This window comes from Mytilus californianus, unplaced genomic scaffold (genome assembly GCF_021869535.1).
Source record: "Mytilus californianus isolate M0D057914Y unplaced genomic scaffold, xbMytCali1.0.p SCAF_8, whole genome shotgun sequence".
In the NCBI taxonomy this organism is placed as follows: domain Eukaryota; kingdom Metazoa; phylum Mollusca; class Bivalvia; order Mytilida; family Mytilidae; genus Mytilus; species Mytilus californianus.
In genome coordinates, this window is record NW_026262734.1 from 105,282,143 (window position 1) to 105,299,128 (window position 16,986).

Here is a 16,986-nt window from a genome sequence, read left to right on the forward strand (position 1 = left end):
AGGGTTTAAGAACATCAGTTGTTCGACCTGTTAGTCAAATGCGTTTTGTTAAAATATACTTTTCACTTTTTGGTCTTTTGGAAAATGTTGTTTGTGCTGTATTTTGACCCCTCTACCAAGAAATTTGTTTTACATGCACACGTATAAAAATTGCGGTTTTTATCCAAAGCAATTATAGGTTTGAACGTTGTTTTCAATTTAGACTTGTTTATATTTTTTCATTTGGGCTTGTATCATATTTTCCTTCGGGTTTATATGATCCGTTCATCCTATTTCGACTCTTTAAAATTCAAGAGTGTATCCTAAATTGAGGTAAATTATATGGCCTTCCAAATACCGTTTCGATCCCTAACATCACTGAAGAGACATTAATTGTCGAAATCCGGATATGGTGTATACAAATATTTGCACCTCATGTTTGCGATATTCCATCTTTTTAGCAAGTTTATTGTTTTCTGTTTGGTAATAAATTAATAATAAGATCTTTTTTGCTACATCTTGTGATCCGTGATCCGTTTATTTGGCAATCGCCAATGGCAGTCAGCAGGGTTTAAGAACATCAGTTGTTCGACCTGCTAGTCAAATGCGTTTTGTTTAAATATACTTTTTCACTCATTTGGTCTTTTGGAAAATGTTGTTTGTGTTGTATTTAGACCCCTCTACCAAGACATTTGTTTTGCAAGCACACGTATAAAAATTGCGGTTTTTATCCAACGCAATCATAGGTTTTAACGTTGTTTTCAGTTTAGACTTATATATATATGTATATTATAATATTAGTTACATTGTGTGTTAGTGACCTAATACGATATATATATGGGGTCAGTAAATTCCATATGGGGTGAGAGCGAAGCTCGAATCCCCATATGGAATTTACTGACCCCTTATATACTGTATTAGGTCACTAGCACACCGTGTAACGAATTTATCTTACCGACATCTTCACACGTGGTATTTTGACTAGCGGCCTTTCAAAGTGCAAGTCTTCAATACTTAGTAGATCCTACTTCCATTTGTCTATACAAAACACAAATGCCAACAATAACAACTTTTTAGCTTTAAATTTGTTTTATGAATTTATTTCAATCGTTCATTACATGTATCAATTTCTTCGTCTGTTAAAACCTTTCAGATTTCTTTTTTTTGTTTTGAAAGGGAAGTAACTCCGTTATGCCAACAATAACAACTTGTTAGCTTTAATTATGTTTTATGAACTTTTTTCAACCTTTCATCATCAATTTCTTCGTTTGTTGAATCAGATTTTTCCTCAACACCGTGTTGTTTTTATGTTATAAAGGGTTGTGCATCTTTATTGTTTTGAAAGGGAAGTAACTCCTTACTAACCCCATATGGTTGCTAACCCTATATGGTAACTAACCATGTATTTTTTAGGGCACCCTATACCAAATATACATAGTCACCACGTGTAGTCCTATAATCAATCATATCTCTATAAATCTATAGGAGGTAAAATAATATATACAAACTAAATTTAAACAAATTATCAACTCGGATTTAAATTTCTTTTCATATGTAATTTCATGGTCATTATAACAAATAAATGAAATATTCCTAAATAATAAGAATGATTATAATTATTTTTTTCATACTTATTATTTCTATAATCATTTTTCTCTAATTCTTTGACAATTTATACCTTTCTGCACTCATTGTATAAAAAAAATTCTCTAATTCTTCGTCAATTTATCCCTTTCTGCACCCATTGTATAAAAAAAATTTAATCAACGTGTGATTCGTTTGATCTCAGTTCTTCATTGGTTAAAATCCGATTATGACGTCGAATTTTCTTGTTTTTCTCTGAATTTCCTATTGTGACGGCATGAAAAAAGGCGACCATGCCTGATGACGTCACATAGAAAGAACACATATTTTGCAGATCAGTCGCAAAGAAGGAATAAGTTTGCCTGCGTATTGTTTGAAAATCATTAGAGAAACAGATTTCACCACCAAACCTCGTGTAATACGATATTTATCCACTCTCGACAGTTAAATTTTAAATATTTAAAACGCTCGGCGAGCCTCGCGTTTTAAATTTGAAAATTTAACTGTCTCGATTGGATAAATATCGTATCACACTCGATGCAGTGGTAGAATCTATATGTAATCAACGTGTGGTTGCCGGTGATCTCAGAAGATGATTGGATGAATTTAAGGGTCATAACCTTTATCAGCTCAAAATATGCTAACAGGTGTTAATGAAATTGACAACTTTGTGAAATGTGGAAGGCACTCGAAGGTGTTTTTTGTTAAACCAAAACCCCTGGTGACATGGCAGCTCCAGATCTCAATTAAACTGATTGAAAGATTATGTCTTGATCATATGAAAATCAAGCACAATCCCTTCCTTTAGTGGTTTAGTATCATACTATCATAAAATATACGAGAGGAAAATAATTCGTATCATGCTAACACTGGTTTTAGAATAAATGTGTTTATTTCCAATGTAAAGAAACTATAAATGAATTAATATTAATTTCAAAAAATGCTATCTTTAAACCTGAAAACATTATTGTTACTTTATCCCTCCTTAATAAGTCTGTTTAAAGGCTTGGTTAGCTTTTGAGGTGAATGACGACATTTTTGTGCTTTGAATAGAATATTACCATACAAGATGGGATGTGAAATACCTGAACGTATAAGATGTCTGCACGTTGCATGATTTATATTTACGAATAACGTCCTTGTACCGATGATAAAACGTAGTAAATGTTTTGACAAGTTTGTGATATCGAAAATCTTGGTGTAATAATTTTTCAGTAATACAGAGATTTCTTTCGTTAAAATCAAATACGTTGTTACATACACGAGCGAATCGAACAAGTTGGAATATATATAAACACCATAAGATGGTACCAAGGGAACGTCACCATCTAAAAATGGATAATTAACAATATGAAATGAAAAATCATCTCTTTTCTTGTAAATTTTAGTATTAAGCTTCCTGTTAAAGATATAGATATCAAGATCCAGGGAAGGACATTGTTCATTGTTAGTATTAGCTTTTTTTAAGTCAGTTCAGCAGGATAAATCTCTTTAGTGTACATACTGAATTCGTCATTATTGAGAGCCAATATATCATCCAAAGATCTAAAAGTGTCATTAAAGTTTTATGTAGTTCCTTTTTCTGTTTTAATGATAAGAAAAGAGTAGGGGTCAGGTGATTCTGTCTTTTCTCAGTAAAATACGATTAATTTACACCTATCAAAATCTGAGTTCAGGTTCATTATCAAATAAATCTTAAAGAAAAACAATTCTTGTGATAGATTTTTTTTAACAAATATCACATTTTTAAAAAAATTTCAATTTATGTCGATCATGTTCAAAGTATGAACTAATAACCCTTCCAGATCTGAATTCACCCACCGTTTCATCTTGGATTCGAGTACTTTTATATTTTATTTTCTGAATTCTTTTGATTGTCTTCTAAGGCATTATGTTGTTGGCCGGTTAGAATAATAAAGCGCGGTAAATTCTAATTTAACGACCTTTTAAACCTAGGTCTTTGAAAGCCCTTAATGTTTTATTCCTAAATTGTCGTACGTGAAGATGACACCACGATAGTTTTCCTCAGACTATAATTCATAGTTTTGGCAAATTTAGATAGAAAATATACATGTAACATACAACATTGTAAATATTCTGTGAATATAAAGCACATATTCTGTAAATGAAAGCTACAAGAGACGATAATACCATTGCCAAAATTTCTGTATTCTTGTGTTTCTTTTTTTTTATTGGTTTTTTTTTGGGAGGGGGGAGAAGGGGAGAATGTCTTGCATACTTTGTCAAAATGAAGTCACCGAGCTTGTTTTTAAGCTGGTTGGAAAAATACACATTTTGTATAGATTATACAGAAAAAAAAGCATCATAATGTGAATAGGAGAAAAACTAAATGATAGAATTTTGATAAGATAACTCTTTCAGAATAGTAAAAAAATCACCGTACGTTTATTTCGTGTAGCATAAACATAAAATAGAACATTTCCTGTAGATTCCTTTATAATCTGCTCTATTTCTGAGTTACCTCACCTTCATACATAAAGTTGAAATAAAATCAAATTCAGGCAAAAATATTCTGCTATTTTACAATTCATGGTGGCGGAAAACACCCATACCACCATATAAGAAAGAAACTTTCGGTAAATGTCAGAAGAACGTAGAATATAACTTGACCTGTCACAAATGTATCTTTCTATAAAACTGCATAGAAATAATAATATAACATTTATGTTTCATATAACGATTCCATAATTGTATTTTCAGACAACAATAGATATAAGAAGATGTGGTATGAGTGCCAATGAGACAACTCTCCATCCAAGCCACAATTTGTAAAAGTAAACCATTATAGGTCAAAGTGCGGCCTTCAACACAGAGCCTTGGCTCATGTCTGTTTGTGCTTTTAACCACAATGCTTTTATATACAAATTAAACTACTAAAGAAGTAAATAATGTTATAAAGATTATATATATATATATATATATATATGATATCTATATATATATCGTTTTGCATTGCTTTAAATTCATTCTAGGTGTTCAGCTCATACAATTCCTGATCTTTTGTTGGCTAAAAAATCAATCACTTGATTCCGTCATATGTTTTCATTTTGTATGAAACAACCTACATGACCTATGCTGTATGAAAATAATCTATGCCGTATGAAAATTACCAATGCCGTAAGAAAGCAACCTTAGATATAATAGAATTATTAGCTCCACCCTTCTAATAAATCAACACTTTTTTTCGCATTGTTCGTGCAATTCGTGCAGACATTTAATCTTATTTCAAAATCTCAAATTTTATTAGTAAAAAACAATATTTATTCAGCTAAACCATGATATAACAATCGATATCTTCATTGCGAAATCAAAGCAAATGTCCACCATAGTTTTAGTAAATAACGCTACCACGCTTCATGCAAATTGTGACGCTCACTTCTTTCATTTTTAATTTTTAAAAAAATCAGCATTCAATTCTGCGTAAAGTAGTTATATTCTCAATTATTAAAATTAAAAATATGTACAATGCTCAGTTTATTAGACAGGAAGTTTTCAAACAGGTTTGTCAAGTTTTTGAATATTAGCAAGTGTCAAAAAATTCACTATTATTATCCGGGTCTTCCTCCTCACTAGAGTCACTCTCTGGTAGAGGATCAGCTTTTAATGTATGATCGGTGTTGGCATATGGTGTTCCATTTTCAGATCCATGTATATGAAACTTCGGGCTAACGGTATCGGTGTTAAACTCCACTTCAATATAGTTTAGGATAGGTGTTTCTGTGTTCTACAAATAGTTTGTTTCACTCCACATTTAAACAGAATCACAGACAATGTATATAGCAACATGATTTATGAAACATTCATAAACCAGTTTACTCTTTTTAGAGTTCGTTTTAAAGAAATATTATATATTAAAGGAATGGCTGTAAAATTTGTTCTGCCCATGAAGAAATAACATCAAAAATGTGGTGCACACTATATAACCCGCTACTACACGGGGTTATTAAAAGTGTGCACCGAATTTTTTAGGTTATTTCGAATAGACAGAAATAATATTACAGTCAGTTCTTATTATTTAATTCTAAATTACAGTTTTAAGGAGTAAATCAGGAAAAACCGTTGATGACGTCACGGTCACATTACAAAGTTATGTCTATGAGCTGATAGACAAAAACTTTCAGCCAATCAGAAGACTTGTTACATCCAAAACTAGATTATTATATAGTAATTTTTTATAGTGAACTCGCATCCTAAGAATTTCACCACTAGCAGCAACTGCTCATCCTTCGGTGTAAGGTGTGACTCAATGTGCTTAAACAATGGTTTCTCACATCTGTGTTGTGTAGTGTGTATTAGTGGTAGTCTTTTCGGTGGTTGTTTTCTTTGTGTGTGTGAGTGTGTGGGTGTGGTGTTTTTACATGATCTTTACTATCAAACTTTTCTACGAAACTGGAATCAATTTTCGAAAATATATCGAACTACATAAAAAACTTCATAACGATCATTTAACACCCAGTAAACAATAAAAATGATAAAAAACGTATATTTCGTTTTAGTACTGCTTCAATGTATAGTGTGTACGTTTATTTTTTCACAAAGAAATAAGAAATAAGTGAAGATGGTTGAAATACTGTTTTAAACGTATGTATATTTGCATTTATGTTTTTATACTTACTGTGTTTAGTGAACCAATAGGTAAACGCATTGTTAAATCAGAATGATTTGATTTTATTGATTGGTGTTTAACGCCACTTTCAACACTATTGTGCTATTTCGTGGCGGTCAGTCTTTATTGGTGGCGGAGAGAACCACCGGCTTTCGGTAGGAAAACTGACAATCCTAGTCAATTAAGATTAGAGTCGGACGCACCTGCAACGTGCGGGAATCGAACTTTCAACCTCAGTCTTAACAGGCTAGCTAGTGATACAGCAGTTCGACTACTTAGACCACTCGGCCACCGAGTCCCCTTTTAAATCAGAATGAGAAAAATTTTTCAACAAAACCCCGAATTTGTGTGCTTTCATAATTTTTTTTTTATTTAGATGTTACAATTCAGAAAGATTGAATACATGTGTAATTAGTTAACTGACATTCTATATTCAGAAAGTATTAATCATAACAGCAAAATATACCCAATTTTTGTCCAGAAGTTATGTTTTTCAAATATGGTACTGGCAAATTGTCGTCTCCATTTGTTTCTTCTGGTTGTGGACCTCTTCTACAATTTGAGCTTTCTTCTGGTACATAAACTATAATAAACAATACTGAAGGTAATATTTTAAGTAAAATCACGAAAGAAAGGTTTCGGAACAGAATTTTTAATTACACTCAACGAATTTTTACATTGCTAGGACACATATATCGTTAATCCACACAAACAATCGCAGTTTCTCTAACTTACTATAAGACAAGCTCTGTTTTATATTGCTTTAGGTTGTAGAATTATAGGACGACGAATAGCGTTTGTGTCAATGACGTCGTTAGATTGGAGGTTTTTATTCTACTTCTTCATTTATTTTTTGTAACATTTTATTTGCATGCTTAAGTTTGTGATTTCCAACACACTTTAATAGTAAATTTGTAATTCACTGATAAGTGATAATGGCAATCCTGTTGGACGGTTGGATGCACTGGTAGTGGTAAATTAAATACTAGACTTTTTGTCCATGACCATAACGAGAGTAAGGAAGCAATGTTTTTTTTACGAAACTAATATACCTAGTCCATGCCCACTTTCATTTGCTATACTTGATTTTGAGACTCGACTGGCTTTATACGAAACCATCTGCCCAACTTCAATTCTACGTCTTCTGTCAATAGACGAATATCCCTCCGCTGGACAGTTGTGTGATTCGTCCAGTCTGGCAATGTTATCAGCGTTCTAGGTAAATATGAAAACGAATATACATTTCAACACATGAATATGCAAACAACTGATACACTTTACAAACTGAAAAACAAGTCCTTCATTTTCTGGGAGATTAATATTTTTTTTATTTATAGTTTAAAATACAACTTAATAAATGGCAAAAACAGTTTACCAATGTTATAAACACTCAACACTTTTCTTCTTTGTTTATCGTACTATGGACATTGTCACTGTTCATGGCGCTGCTGTATAAATCTACTCCGAAGTAAAGCAGTTGAATTAGGAGTGTAGGTGTGTATAATTTGTATATAAGCAGATAATGAAAGTAAGCATTCTTTAATACTGTATATTACAGAATTGTTTTACTAGTAAGGCATATTAGTTTTTTTTTACGTAACACCTGCATAATACAGTTAAGTCCTTTTTCATAAATTCTGTTATATGTTTGTTTTCACTTTCGGACATTTTCTTTCTGTAAATCCAATATTGCGTGTTCCTGTCCAATGTTAGAAGCATCGTAGCATGTGATTTTTAATTATAATTTGTTTGTCTAGTTTGGTCTTAATGACAGATATTTGAGTTGATAGTCTCTATCAATCTTTGCATTTCAGTTTTGAAATTTCTTAAGCTTTCAATCTTTAATTTATTTATGTTATAGAACCTTTTCTAATTTCGCTTTTGTACGTTATATTTAATGTATTTAGTTGTCTTGAGAACTAATATAATTATACTTCTCATGTATATAAGTCAATTGATTTCAACCCAAAGTTAGATGTATAAAATATGATTAATTTTGATTGAAATAATTCTAATTATTGTCGGTGACAAAGATGTGATTTCCAGACGAATTATAGTACTGAGAAAGACTAAAGCCGGGGTCACACCTTCACGATTTTTACAGACGGCCTTGACAGGACCATTCCCGATTAAAATTTGTCAAAAGTCTGATCAAGATTCTGTGAATCGTGGCTAGAAGTTCAAACTTTAATTAAAATTTGTAAAAACAATTATTAAATCACGACAACAATCAGATATTGTTCAGGAAGCGTCCTAATTCAGCCGTTTCCACCGAATTTTTCCCGATTATCCCCTTTCTCAATCCGATTCTAATCCAATTTGTATCTTTCGCATGGTTAAAAACGACCAAATCTGTCCCGACAGCGTCCCGATTCAACCGAATGTGATCCGACAGAGATCAGACAGTGACCAGACAGTGAACCGACGCTGACGGAAGATATCCGTTAGAAAACCGTCGCCATATTCGGGATGATCAGGTACTGTCGGAACGCAATCCTATCCCAGTCTGCTGTACCGCATAGCAAATGGCTTTGTCTGTATTTTGTTCTATAATTGTCGGGACTCTGACGTGGGTATCATTGCCGAATTTCGTATTAATAACGGGACTGTTCCGGAACGGTTTCGGCAAAGACGGCTCGCATGCGGCAAGATCTGGATGCAATCTGGACTCATTCTGCAAAAAAACAGCAATGACAAAATTCTCCAGATCATGCCCGTTCTACAGGACACCGTCCAGAAAACACAGAACATTGTTACGATTTTGATCCGATACAGCAGAATCTGTCACGACATAGTCACGATTGTAATCCGACTACACAAAATCAGCTGAGTTTCCCCGAATGTTACGGGATGCACCTAACTGTCGGGGTGCTTGGCCGACCTCTCCGGACCATTCCCAATCCGTAGGAATCTGTTACGAACGTATTCGACTGCGTTCAGACAATGATAGGACATTTCAGATCATTCAGGATAGTAATCCGACTATTTCACTTTTCGTGTCTTAGCGCTGTCTGATCTCAAACGGGAACCATTATCGGCACTGTGTGAACGCCGCATTACGGTCCAAAATAAACATTCTTTCATATTTCATATGATAATAACTTTTTTCAACATGTTACTTGTGTTATGGTCTACTTACATATTTGACTTTATACAAAGCTGAAAATATTATATACATGTATCATTATCATATATCTCTGACAACTTCACATATTTGAACCTGTATAATGCTGAGTATACGGAACAATCATACCATTATATTTTTATTTGTTTCCAAAATTGTCGGAAGTTAAATGTTAACGAAATTTTCAAAGTATTTGAATTAATTCACTTTTACTTTTGTTGATGTAATATTAGATTTGTAACACTGGGTTTTGTGGAAAAGATTGCTGCACTATTTTCTCTCAAAAGGTAAAATTTCAAAATGTAAAATAAAAAAAAAAATATTAATTAAATCACAAAAAAATAACAAAAAAGTTCTAATGGGTTTTTTTGCGATTCATGGTTGCTGTCTCATTGATGTATACTCACTCCATATATTCATATTTGTATTTTCAATACAAAGTATAGTACCTCATCAAGCATCCGTGCCTAAATTGCTCTCTATTTCCCTATTTAAAAAGCATTACATTTTCCCGCATTTATTAGATATTATTTTGTACTATTTATTTACTGTCGAATAGGTGTACTGGTCTGTAAACAAACTTATAGATAAAACAATATATATGTTACAAATTGAAGAATCGCTAGGGGTATATTAACCAAATTTCAATAGAAACACTCTACTTATTTTTTGGGTTACTTAGGTTTTCAATAATAAATAAATGTGAAAAATAAATAAAATAAATTGGCAATGAAATACAAACCTCTTCTGATGCCCCAGATAAGTACACCGACTAGAATCATTCCACAAACAACGGAAACGCCAATAAGTGTATATACTTGACTAAATCCTGAAGTTTAATTCAAATTGAATAGTTCAGATAAGGTGTTCACTCTTTGTTCATTTGCAAGTATATAGCAGTGTGTACTTGTAAAATTACATTTCAAATATGAACGCATGTACACATATGCATTTTGCGTTAAACGAACCATTTTGAAATACTGAAAGAATCCATTTTGTTGAAGGTTGTCGTCTCACATATTAATTTTCATTTCAAAAAGATGTATACGCATCAGTAATATATTTTCTATCATATATCTGCCTACCCTTCCAGTGCACCTAAAATCACCGGCACGGCTTGTGGTGGGCTTTTACATTTTTAACCGTTATATTTTTTTTCGTACCTTTTTGATCAAATTATGCATTTTTTTTGTTTAAATACGAAGGAGTAGGGGCATTAAAAATTGGCACATACTGTTCAGAAATGCAGAGTCGAGAAATATAAATGAAAAACTTAAGATTTTTTATCTGATGACGTCACATCTACGTCATAATATGTACCGTTTTCGTGAAAACAATGAAAAATACAGAATTTATGCAGTTTCCATCGTTAATTTCATTGTGGAAACAACGTGCGCAGCCAAAAAACAACAAACTTATTTAAGAGAAGCTTTATTATAACTATTGACATAATCTCACCAAAATTTAAGTTGTTTCTAGGGTGCGCACATACTTTGCCAAACCAAAATATACTTAAATATTGACTTAAAACAAGGAAATTCAAGAAATTTTACAAAATATAAAAATTTCGTCATGGTTTGTTGCCATGGTAACTCGTTAAATGTAAAATTTGTTTTTATTTTTTGAGTACCTTGTACCATAGTCCAGTAAGGACAAATTTAAAAACATTTATGATAACTTTTAAATTTGAAGTAACATTTGGGCCAGATAAGATAGTTTAAACATATGTTATTGCCTAAATATACAATAGGATTGGATACAAGTTATAACAACTTAAAATAATCCTCTCCAAATAAGTACAATATACAAAATTTCAAGATGACAGCAATTATATAATTCAGTACAATATGGAAAATATATACAATAAATATGCTATGTTTAAACAGTAACAGTTGGATACGAGTACACTTTAAGATATATCAATATTAATCAAAGAATCGTTTTGTATGGCGTATATAACTATGTATATTTCTGAAAAGGATTGTGTTTTGTTCAACACTAATTTCGTCTGTTCCAAATAAAATATGTTCTATGGAAATAGCAACTAAGCAGATAAGAGCTTATTGCCCCGGGTCCGACGACTTACAGAAAAGAGCGACGATTTACAGAAAAGAACCGAAAAGGACCGAAAAGGACCGAAAAGAACCGAAAAGGAAATCGATTTTTTTGTAATCGAAGGAATTGCAGGTTTACTTTTCGTGACAAATTATGACTTTTGATGGAGAGTTGTCACATCTTCTTATATCTATATAAACAAATATTTAAATGATAAGATTAAAATCCTTGATGAAAAATAAATGATATTTAAGCATACATATATTAAAAAAATATTACTAAAAAACCAAGTTATATTGTTTCTTTTTTGTAAGCTCACATATCCCTATAAATGTACAATCTATTTGAATTATGCATTCATTTATTAAGAATTGTTAACAATATAAAAAATCCGTGTATATATTGTTTTAACTTTATATAATAAATCATAAATATGTGTATGCTCTTTTCGGTTCTTTTCGGTCCTTTTCGGTTCTTTTTGGTCCTTTTCGGTTCTTTTCGGTTCTTTTCTGTAAATCGTCGCTCTTTTCTGTAAATCGTTGGACCGTATTGCCCCTACTCCTTTAAAAAAAACGTTCATCGGTTAGAGAATGTTCGCGAATTAAGCAGCCATAGAATAAATTAAAATGAGAGGCCAAAGATACCAAAGGGACATTCAAAGTGATAAAATAAATGTACATGCGATAATCTTCAGTCTTATTTGTTCGGTTTTTTTTCGTGTGCAGAAAAATACTTTGCCAGTGTCATTTGATCAACGTCTTTTTTATACAGAAAAAAATCAAATATATCGTAGTATACGATTACAATTTTGGAATTATGATATAAATACTGACTCTTCGGTTTAATGTCAGAAGATGTTGTGGTTTTCTCGAACACATCGCTTTCAACCAATACACATTCAAAAGAATCTCTGGCATACTTTTCAGGATCTCCCAAGTACACAGCCTTATGTGAATAGTACATTTGGATTGTTTCATTACAAGGTAAATGGTCCTCTGTATTTGAGCTATTACATTTACAAGTGTATTCATAAAGTTGCGTGTCGTTTGCTGCAGTCTCTTTTGTTGTTTTATTACTTGATATCCCTGTCAAAACAAAGAAAATTTATACATTTAAAGAGTTATTTTGTGTTTTACGATGATTATTTCATTGTCAAAATCGATTTTCGCTTTGAACCAGACAATTTACATTTTAAGGGATAATTGTGAAATTTTAGTCCATTGGATTTATTTTGTCCATGAATTTTTTATGAGGTGCAAGTTACCAACGAAATTACGAAGATCAAATAGAATATTGGCTCGGACTTCGCCCAATATATAAATGTCCTAAATAGAAGTCAAGACGGACACGGTATTGTCTAAAATGGCAGGCCTCGGCTTATCACCAGCTCGAATACAACACTTTTATATCATCATACTAATGGCAATAACAACCACCATCCTCGCACCAGGCCGTGTATACACTTATATTAAAATACATTTTAGACTTTAATGAATCTGAACAACAATGTCTCGTTTCTAAATGTAAAACCAAAAACTACAAAGCCTGTAAAAGTTTAATAACAGATGATCAATTTACTAGCAATTTAACTTTGAAATCTTATTATACAAGAAGGTACAATGATCTGAATTGTAAATAAAAAAATTTCGTCTACGGATTAGAGTGTAACCTTTGCAAATTGGTATATGTCGGTACCACGAAAAGAATGCTAAATAAACGTATTCTGGACTTAGATTAGACAAAAACAACAATACAAATATCATTGTTTACCAGCATTTTTGATCAGTTTGATCAATCAATCCGTTCTATGCGAGTTTGCATCATCCAAAATTGCCAGCCACATATTTTTCAGACCGGTTTGCATTGGATAAGATGATAAGAAGAAAAGATCCTTTCTGAAACTTTCCTTTTCGACCAAATGTCTCAGTGCCATCAATTTTGGGCAATATCCTTCATCATACATCCTTTCATTCGAGAATACCTACCTACTTAAAAATCAGTCTGTACCTATCATCTCTTATATATATATCAAACTAATTTTCAATTTCAAACACGTTCTGCGGGATCTCAATATTGACGACTCCAAGTCTAAACCTCCTGATCACACCTGTGCTAGCTCCCCATTCATATATAATCCGGCTGGCTACGTTATTACTGGTGACATGAACATTGCTAAAACATTTTTTCTTTTCGGAAAGTGTTATCCGAAGGCCCGAACTATCATGACCCTAAATCCATCAATTGGAAACACAAATTTTAAATTCTGATGAATTCAGTCGATTATTATGAGCTAAACGCGACGTAGATACTCTTTTTGAATGGGCTAAGGCTGTGAGGTTCTTGATACAGATTGGAATTTAAAATCTGAATGGGTCTATAAATTCATATGATACATTGATCTTTAACGACCAAAATGTTGCTAAGCAGATGTCCTACCTCCTTGACAAATATGCTGGTGTCCCCGCAGATAAATCTCCACACAACATCATATTTGCGTGTAAATCACATAACATAACCTGCTTGATTAAGGAATTAGGTATTGTCATTTCACTTGGAAATTCGACACAAATACCCACGACGCTTACCAAGGAAGAAATCCTGAATAATCATAAGTCGGTTCTATGTTCCGAATTTAACCAGAGATGATGAACTGGATCTTCCTTCAGTGTATTGGATACCTAAATTACAAAAGGGACCTTACACACAACTTTATATTTCGGGGTCTTCCAAGTGCTCCACGAAACCTATTTCTTAATTTTTCAACATCAATTTAACCAGCAATCCAAGCCGGGCTTCAAACTTACTTGGTAACTACCTACTCTAGGGGCGGCTTGAATCAGATATTGATACTTAAAAGTCCAAAGATCTGTTAGAGTACATACAATCTAATACTATTACCAATTGCAATAGTAATAAAACATTTGAATTTTCTACTTTACACAAGTTTTCCCCAATTCAAACACAAAGAAAAATTAAAAGAATTCGTCCTATTCTGTTTTATGAAACAGAATGGTCAACGTAGATACAAGTCTTTTGTCTGGGGGGATAAAATTTACTCTTTAAAAAATCACTCTGAGTCAATCAGAAAATTCTCTGAAACTGACACTATCAAGATGCTTGATTTCCTGATTGACAACATATTTGTTACGTTTGGAGGACGTGCTTTTTAAACAAACAATCGGAACAAACCGTGCTTCTCTTCTGGTTGACTTGTTCTTTTATTTATATGAGGATGACTTCATTCAAAGGCTTCTTAGGGAGAATGAAAGAAACTAGCATTATCCCTTGACTTTACGTTCCGCTGTTCAACGTGTGGTAGCTATGTTGAACTTGAAATAAAGGACACAAGATGTACAGTTAAGTATACATCATATCTTGACTATCATCTAGAAATTTACAATGAGGGTCGCTAAAGAACAAAACTTTACGACACAAGAGATGATTTCTGCTTCCTTTCTTTGTAGCAACATTACAGCAGGCCTGCATTTGGAGTATATATCTCCCAGTTGATATGATATTCCAGGGCTTGCACTTCCTATCCTATCGTAATTTTCTAGATAGAGGGTTGTTGCTTACAAGAAAGCTATTGAACCAACAGTTCTGAGTAGTGAAGTTGAAATCATCCCTTCGAAAAATTTACGGACGCCATCATGAGTTGATTCACCGTTATTGAATATCTGAAATCGCCCCCTGTTTATGGTGGGGTTCCTAATGCTCTGTCTCAAGTTTTCTACATTGTGTTTGGTGTACTGTTGTTTGTCTTATTGTCTTTTTCCGGTTTTTGCCATGATTTTTTCAGTTTGTTTTCGACTTATGACTGAATATTTTGGTATATTCGCCTCTCTTTTACCAAATAAATGAAAGGTAACTGATTTATACATTTTAACGCACGTTTTCAAATACTGTAGCAAATTCTGTATTCATTATTCCATTATTTATTTCCAGTAAAACGATGAATATTACATATAAAATTAAAGATACACAATACTCGGTTTCAATACTGTTTATGTTGCGAGATGAGAATCTGTGTTAAATAATTAAGAATAAGCAACAACAAAAAGAGAAACATTCTTAAATGTGTCCCTTCCTACGAATTTGTTGGGTGTCAATGTGTTAACTTTTTCACCGCTTGATAACAATATGCAATATGTCAGCATTCAAGATTGTGAACATTCCTTTCATTTTTAATGTTGTAAAATGTAAAGTAAGAATTTTATTGATCGTTGATTTGTTTTGGATGTTATAGCATTTAGCATGAACCACAACAGATCAATATATTCGAACCATGTCGTTCATTTTCTTTTGTGTATATTATGTATACGTTATTTTACTCACATTCTACAGTTAACTGTAACGTATTGTTGCTAATCACACAATTGTCTGCGTTCAATGTCATACATTTATACTCCATTAACCTCCCTTTGACATTGTTTATATTTCTATCATCAATATTTTGTTTAGACGTAGGAAGTTTCAGAATACTAATGATTGCTCTGTGGCTAAGTTGGTGATTGTATTGCGTATTTTTGTCGTTTATGCAGAGAAGTTTTCTTTTCGCTAGACTAGAAATTTCGTTTTGTTCGTACGAAACGTAGCTGATCATCTCCGGTATGTCTACAGAAAAATAACAAAGGTTATGAATTAAGCCAACAGTAGTTTACCGATATTCAAACCTCATAAATCGATTCAGAAAACAAATGCGGGATTGCATAAACTCCGATCCAAAAGTGGCGAAACCGGGTTCAACGACAGGGTAAGCGTCTTCTGCTACGTAAACCAGTTTGTTCATTTTCGAAAATCGGTTAATACATGTTATAGTAATTATAGACTTAGGCATTACGTATCAATAATATGAATTAATTATCGATTCACATAGTTTCTAATTTCAGAAAATGATTAAGCACGAATAAACGAAATTGGTGTATTTGACAAACAGAAATGATAAGTATTTGCACTTTATAATAATAAGTAGATTATTATTAATATTAAAAAAAACACTTTACGACGATTTTTTTAACCCTACTTACTACACAAATTTACTACAACTGTATGTTGTTGGAATTCCTTATCAACCACTCCCTGACACATGTATAGTCCTTGATCAGCATCGGTAAAGTTTAAAATGTTAAGATTACTAGTATCGGTGATACCATATCTGGATGTAAAGTTAGGATTGATGTCTTTTCCGACAGCTATCATTATTGATTGGTCGTTATACCAAGACATTGGTATAAAAGGACATGCAATGTCAACACTGGTATATTTCTTCACAAACATTTGTTTGCAGTACATAACACCTGAAATATAATTTTTTATATGAAAATGAATATATTAAAATAACTGATTTGTCCTCTTTATATATATTTACTATAAGTTATTTATTCTTTCTATTGTTGTCGCGAGAAATAAATTTATCAGAAATATTTTTCGAATATAAAAACAATAGCTCAGGCTGATTTTACATTTCGGGAATATTCATTTTAAAGAGGGGCGAAAGATACCAGAGAGACATTCAAACTCATAAGTCGAAAATAAACTGACAACGCGATGGTTAAAAAAATAAAAAGACCAACAGACAAACAGACAAACAATAGTACACAAAACACAACATAGAAAA

General features: G+C 32.5%; 1 protein-coding gene across 1 annotated transcript; it reads right to left on the bottom strand.

Annotated features, from left to right (window-relative positions):
- Positions 1-6,534: 6,534 nt before the first annotated feature.
- On the bottom strand, positions 6,535-16,579 carry LOC127712460 (uncharacterized). The gene is made up of 7 exons (XM_052218903.1): positions 16,397-16,579; positions 15,705-15,983; positions 12,203-12,454; positions 10,057-10,143; positions 9,330-9,349; positions 7,243-7,405; positions 6,535-6,773 (listed from the first exon to the last, which is right to left on the bottom strand). The coding sequence occupies exons 1-7, from the start codon at positions 16,566-16,568 to the stop codon at positions 6,634-6,636; spliced, it is 1,113 nt and encodes a 370-aa protein (XP_052074863.1). The 5' UTR covers positions 16,569-16,579; the 3' UTR covers positions 6,535-6,633.
- Positions 16,580-16,986: the final 407 nt, after the last annotated feature.

Excerpts from the sequence above, each read along its gene's own strand:
- LOC127712460 (XM_052218903.1), bottom strand. The coding sequence starts at position 16,568 with ATGATAGCTGTCGGAAAAGACATCAATCCTAACTTTACATCCAGATAT. Across the intron at positions 9,350-10,056 it reads TATCTGGGGCATCAGAAGAG|CTTTGTATAAAGTCAAATAT; the intron begins GTTTGTATTTCA and ends TAATATTTTCAG. Across the intron at positions 7,406-9,329 it reads CTTTGTATAAAGTCAAATAT|AACGCTGATAACATTGCCAG; the intron begins GTAAGTAGACCA and ends ATATTTACCTAG.